This window comes from Schistocerca gregaria, unplaced genomic scaffold (genome assembly GCF_023897955.1).
Source record: "Schistocerca gregaria isolate iqSchGreg1 unplaced genomic scaffold, iqSchGreg1.2 ptg000584l, whole genome shotgun sequence".
In the NCBI taxonomy this organism is placed as follows: Eukaryota; Metazoa; Arthropoda; class Insecta; order Orthoptera; family Acrididae; genus Schistocerca; species Schistocerca gregaria.
In genome coordinates this window covers 1-6,584 of record NW_026061974.1, presented here as the reverse complement: position 1 = coordinate 6,584, position 6,584 = coordinate 1, and the positions used below count along the sequence as shown (strand labels likewise).

At 55.7% G+C, this 6,584-nt stretch overlaps 1 protein-coding gene across 1 annotated transcript; it reads right to left on the bottom strand.

The window, feature by feature from the left end:
- Positions 1 to 2,309: 2,309 nt before the first annotated feature.
- LOC126316431 (uncharacterized) lies at positions 2,310 to 6,561 on the bottom strand. The gene is made up of 3 exons (XM_049992718.1): positions 6,010 to 6,561; positions 5,855 to 5,912; positions 2,310 to 5,777 (listed from the first exon to the last, which is right to left on the bottom strand). Exons 1-3 carry the CDS (start codon positions 6,236 to 6,238, stop codon positions 3,218 to 3,220), a joined length of 2,847 nt encoding a protein of 948 aa, XP_049848675.1. The 5' UTR covers positions 6,239 to 6,561; the 3' UTR covers positions 2,310 to 3,217.
- Between the last annotated feature and the right edge of the window lie 23 nt (positions 6,562 to 6,584).

Sequence of the window (6,584 nt, the reverse complement as noted above, 5' to 3'; positions counted from 1 at the left end):
ATAGGGTAGAGGTCGAGCACGATCAGCCTCCCCTCCTTGGTGCCTATGATCAGGGGACAGCAGAACTTGTCCAGAACGCCGAGTCCGACGTCCTTCTTGCGCCTCGGCAGGGGGGAAAGATATGAGTCGCGGTTCCACGCCGGCAGCAGCTCGGTCGGCACAAACGGCGTGTCGAAATGAAACAAGATGTTGGCCTGTATGTAATCGATCGCATAGAGTCGGCCAACCGACTGACTTTTTTCAGTAGCCACGAGCAGTGTGTGGACAATGCCGTCAAACGGGTCTTCGCCTCTCTCTTCGTCGAACGAGCGGCCGAACACGGGTATCTCACACTCGACCACCGCAAAAATGGGCATGCACTAAATGGCAAGAGTCGCGCGCGCAAAAGGCGTGTCAGTCAACGGGCGCACTCCGGTCCAATAAAATTGTGTACAAAAAAACACCAATTGCCCAGATATTGGGTACAGAATGTAACAGCTGATTTTTTGCGGCTTTTACATACTTGACTGTCATCATCCTTGAACTGATACTCGTATACGCGGGCGCACGTGTTGGTGTTGTAGATCTGAATTTTTGTGGCGTCGTAGATGGCCGCGAAGTCGCCATAGGCCAGCGGTACACACCGCGGCGCGTTTGAGACCGAATGCCACGCATTTTCTTTCCAGGCATATTCTGGAAGAAGCTGGTAATTCAGGGCCTCGGCAGACTTAAGAAGCTGAGCGTCGAGCCGAGACAGAACTGATGAAAGCGCCTCAGTCGGGGCTTCGGACGTTCTCTTCTTCGAAGTCGCCAAGTCAATCGTCGCCTTTGGATAAAAGCACTGCTTGTCGACCAGTCTTTCAAGCACCGTAACATCTGGCTCAGGCGTGCTTCCCCGCGAAGTGCTCGACATTATATGAGCAGAGAGAACTGGCAAACTAAATCAACGAATTGAAGGGTAGAATCTCGCTTTTTTTTTTTACATCGACCACGAAATGCATGCAACACCCCTGTAAAGACGGAAAAAAAAAACTGTACTTTTTTCGTGTAACGGATCAGCTCGCTTGTGTTCTCCATTGACAATTACTGCGACATGTCGAGAAAGCTTTTTGCTCGTATTTCGAACCTGTCCGCGTCTTTGTGCATTGCCTGTTGAACTCGTTTTGTATAAGAGACCTCCTCTCTTCTCCTTCGCGCTCTGACTAGTCTTCTCTGGATGTCAGCTCTAAACCCCGTCTGCTTGAAGCCGACCCGCGACTCCAAGGATGTCGCTCCACGACCCGCTCAGTTTCAGACCGACCGCGCAGCGTTCGACTCACTGGCCCTCGCCAATTGTCCTGTCGCCAAGGGCGAGGGCTCCATTCGCGTCGAAGTGACAAATCCCATTCACAACGGTAGTCACGCCTCTTATTTGTTGAGCTATCAGATCTGCATCACCTGCGATCTTTTACGAAAGAAGCTTCTAGGCAGATGCGTCAAGAGGTACAGAGACTTTTATCTTTTCTGGGAAAATCTTGTACGGACCTATCAACACATTTGCCCTATTCCTCCTCTTCCTCCGAAGTCTATCGTTAATAGGTTTGACGAATCCTTCCTTAACGAGCGGTGTAATGCTCTCGACCACTGGATCAAGGCCGTAGCGCGAAACCCGCGGCTGGATAGCAGCCTTCTAGAGTTTCTGCGCGCGGATTCTAACCAGCCGGTCGAAAACTCCATTCTGCACCGTCTGCTCTCCCCGCTCGCCGACAACTACCTGCTGACCGCTGCAGAGAAGCAGTGCAGAAAGTGGGTCTGCGCAGAAAACGCGCCGAAGCACCAAGTCGAGGTAGGCGCAGAACAGGATTATTGGCACATAAGAAAAATAATGCAAAAGTTCAAACTTACGTCTTTGAAACTTCTGCTCCCGAAATTCGTCACGTTGCTATTGGGCAGTACCAGCTCCGGCAAGAGTGCCTTCTTAAATCACTTGTACGGCGCACAGCTTCAAAAAAGCTCGGAACATCAACAGGACACAGAGTTTACTCTCATAGAAGTGATTCCCTACGAAGAATTCTGGGCCATGCACGCAACAAAGGAGCGAGTGATGCACCCGCTCCCAAATGCGTCAGTACGTCTCCGCGGACGATATCAGGCCCATAGACAGCTCTCAGTTGTTGGCGCCGATCAAGGACTACGACTCCGACTGGCGCCTCGGACGTGTTTTCAACCGCTTGAACTCAGAGCAAACGACGACGCGTTATGAACAGCTGCGCCAGTACGCTACCAAACAGATGTTCAGCGCGTGTCTGGTCAACGAGGCCGCCCTGGACAAAGACAGCATTGACTTCGAGTTCGTCAAAAAAGTTATATTTATTGATTCTCCGGGATTTTTGAGCGTTCAGGACGGCAGACATCGTTAACAAGTGCATGAACAATCTCAAGCTTCTCCAGTGTCTTTACAACACAAGTGATCTCTTGCTCTACTTCTTGCCTTCTGGACAGATCCCCACATTGGCCAATCAGCTCCCTATGCTCGAGCTGTCGCTGATCTACGCTAACTATGGAGAAAGAGTAGGCGACGAGGTTGTCAAGGACCTGTTTCTGCACCAGAAGGAGCGCACCACATCCAACCTTCACTTCTTTTCCCTGGGCGTCTCGGCCATCGCGTCTGCGCTGGTGAAGGAGGCCAGGAGGCTCGCATGCGTGTCGAAGCCGTCTCTGTTCCAGCAACAGAAGTTCTACCGAGGCGGTTCGATCTGGCGCAGGACGCTGTTCGTGTTGTCAAAGATTGACCGCCTCGTCTGCGGGTCTCAGTCCCCGACGGATTGGAGTCGCGCCCTGATCGCTCAATATTACGAGTTGGGCGTGTTGTTGGGCAAGTCGCTCGTGACCTTGGAGACGCCGGTCCACGATCGGTGTCTTGCCATTGGAATCCCCGAACACCAGCAGATGGGAGGGCCTCCGCAGACGGGTGATTTGGAGCTTCTGAAAGCCAAGATGGTTTCCTACGAGAGGGAGGCGCCGTATTTGCACCGTCTAGAGGGCGCCATTCAGACGATGTGCGACGAGCTGGAGGAGCGGGCGGCCGGGGGATACAAGCGATGGGCGTACATGTCGTTAGTGAAGAAGCTCAGAGCTCGGTCTCACAAGCGTTCGAAGCGTCTGATTGGCCTGCGTCGAGAGAGAGAGGGGTTTTAGAGCGTTTTGGGGGCGAGCGGGTTCGCGAAAAGAGTTGTCCGTTGGGAAATTTTTTGACGTTTTAGGTCGCGGCCGTCCCATCGAACGACGCGATTGGAGTGCTGGGACCACGAGTTTGGTCTTTGGAAGAGACAGACAGACATTCGAATTCGAAATAAGCCTTGTCGGTTTCGATTTGAGACTTGGTGTATTTTTGCTTCCAATTTAGCAGCCAGCGGATGGGGTCCAAGGAGCCGTTGGAGGCTCGCTGAACGAGTTCCGTGGGTGATTTTTGCACGTCTTCTCTCCAGAATTCCAGAACTTGGAGTTCCCGCCGCAAGGAATCGATTATTTTTCGGTATCTGGCCAGGTTTTCTCGAGACAGAGGGTTTTCGGCAAGGACTGCGTCGTTGTGTAGAGCGTCTTTGAGCCGAGCGGCGGCGCAGAGGGCGACGCGTTCCGTCTCTGCGGCGACGTCGAGTGCCAGATGGTCCAAAAAGGGGTGCATTTTGATGCGGCAGCTCCTGTCGGCAGAGTCCCACACGTGTTGGCCGGAGTCGTCTGGACGCGCGAGACGGGCGCAGCGGAGGCGGCCGGTGGGGCCGTTGGAGAAGCCCAGTTGGGGGAGGAGCGTGGTCGCGAGTTGTTTCAGGACGCGGTGAGACCGAGAGGTGACGACGAGAGAGAGCCGAATGGGCAACGCGTGGACGGAAGAGGGCACGAAGATGTTTGAAGAAGCGGGGTTTGGGAGGGTCGAGGGGCGAAGGGAGGGCCACAGGGTTCGGATTCTTTGAGCTGGAATGACGTATCCGGCGTAGAGAGTTTTTGGCCCGTTTGAGTCTTCCGAGTTTTGGGTGGGTGTTGGTTCTTTGTATTCGATGGCTAGTTGCAGTGGAGAATGGTCGAAGTCTAGGGAGAAGGCGTTGGCGTCGAAGCGCGCGTCGAGGATGCCGGAGTCGCCTGGATTGAGCTGGATCGGTTCGATGTTGTGGCAGGTGAGTTGTCTGCTTCGGATGGTGGGCAGCAGCCCGCAGACGAGCAGGGTCTTTTTGGCTGGGTGAAGGTTTTTGACGTGTAGTTGCAGGTGGTATTCTCCGTACTGGGCCAGGTAGTCTGTGGCGCGAAGGATGAGGAGCGGGCGAGACGCGTCGGGGGCGGTGGCTTGAGCCGGTGCGCACGTCGCTGGGGTGCCTGGGAGCGGGAGGCGCGTCAACAGGGATGGGTCGAGCAGTTGAAGGGACGAAGGCAGCCCTGGGGTGGTTCGCGACTCGGCAAGGCGGCACAGAAGGCGGCCGGAATTTTGGAAGAAGGTTTGTTTTTGAGAGAGTCGAAGTTGGGTTTGTTTTAGGTTTTGTTCGGCGGCGCGAATTCTGCCGCGCAGCGCGTGCGCGATGGGGACCAAGTTTTTGTAGTGCGAGTTTATGGAGCCGGGTTGAATGGGAGGAGGTTCGCCGTTTTTGAGATTCGGCGTTGGGTGTCGAGACGAGTCTAGACATTTCGCCAAATCCAAGATTGTCCAGGTGCCGATTTCATCATGAGACATTGGTTGTTGGCTGCGATATGTGCGACTGAGGTGATCGACGGGTTCGTCGTCGCTTCGCCGGCGGAGGAGGTCCGAGCTTGATCGGCAGCTTCTTCTAGGTTTGTGGGGTTCCTCTTCCATCAGCAACAGTACTTGGTCGTACCCGGCCTTGTAGAAGTCCTGGACTAGGATGCCGGTGCATTTGCTGTCGAGTTCTATTATAACTGGAGGGTCCCTGGGTCCGGGAGCCGTCACGTCGACAAGCTCGACTTCTCCTGATTCGTAGTGGAGGACCATGATCAGCTTTCTCTGGCACGTGCCTTCGGCGGGTCCGAGGTGGACGAACTTGGCCGAAAGAACAGGACAGCGAAGGGGGTAGGTTTCCGAGCGTGGTGAGCGCTGATCGAACTGGAGCATTTGTTTCTTGGTGAAGAGGTGAAACAGACAGGTCCATTGGCCCGAGAGGAGGTAAGGAGTTGCCTGGATTCCGGTGATGACGTCGTCGGTGGTCATCGCCAGCTCCACTTCTCTCCATATAGGGTCTTCTACGTGGAGGTTATAGATTTTGATTTCGTCTGAGGGCGAAAGTTTGTCTTCGGTTTCCTCTGCTCGTCGACAGTAGTTCGCCCATTCTTCTTCGATTCTGCGCATTGTGTATCGGGTGGTTGACGCTTTCGAGAGTGCCTGGTAGAGGCGCTCTACCGACAGGGCGGGTTCCGTCTTCTGCGTTCTTCGTCGGCTCTGCCGAACGCAGATCCAGGCGCCGCCATCGATGCCGTGAACGTTGAGCCAATCCGTTGGCCCTTCGGTCTTGATGATGCTCGCTTCTATTTGCGCTTCGTCGTCGCCCTGCACTCGAATTTTCCTGTCCCTGAATTCGCCGTTCGCGCACCTCGACACCAGGTGGACCGCTTGGTCCAGCCGGCTGTAGAGCGCGACCGTCGGTCCGTCGCCGATCGCCACCTCGACGCTCTCGTTCGAAGCGCTCGTGGGCGCCGCGCGAGCGCGCTCGAAGGTCCACCGACAGCGATACGTCTCCTGGAACTTCTGGCCGGACAGGCACGCCACTTTCAGGCGGTCCTCATCTCCCGCCTCGCCGCACACCACCACGTATTCAAACCTTAAGCAAATCCGCGCGACGTCAGCCTAGGCGCTCCGTCACACCAGGTGCCACGCATCGCGCGCATACACACATACCGGCCGGTTCGGCTATTGAGAACTCGGTCTGCCGCCCAGATGCAACTTCTTTCGTGGCCTATGAATTTGGTGGAAAAAAAAAAAAAGGTCTCAGACGCCAACGGTGCGCGCGGTTTTCGCGATCGTTCGTTCCCTTGCCGGTTTGAATTGCGTACACTCAACAAATTCGTCGGACTGCTCCGCTTCTGCGAGCCGACGGAACGTCTTTCCCGCGAGGTCGAACTGGTACCGTCGGACGAGCAGTCCCTTCCGTCCTCGCTGCGTTGCGGCGCAGAACGCCAACAGAGCACCTGTTGTGCCGCATCTAACTACCGTTCTCCCGCGCGCGCCGCGACGACGGACTCGCTCGCTGGCCCCTTTGCCTCGCGCTACGACGTCAGACATCTTTGGTCTGGGTCTTGCTGTCAGAGCGCGTTCTCTGGCGACATGAAGGGCACGCTGCTGGTCCGATGCGCGCCCGAACGAAAGACTAACGGCGCGAGCGGTTTATTTTGCATTTTATTTTTTTTTGACAGATCGAGGGAGCGAGAGGGCACAGGCGGCTCTGATTCTTGCCTGCGGATAGACAGGTTGCGAGCGGCTCTCGGCCTCGGGTGGGCGCAGCTCGGCTCTCTGGCGCGCGCGGCGGCGCTGGCCGAGGCGCCCCCGTCCGAGTTGTGCGCGGGGGCGTGCGGAGAGAAAGCTAGGGGTCCGGCTTTGTTGTTTTGGGTTCTATCTGTCTCGCGTGTGT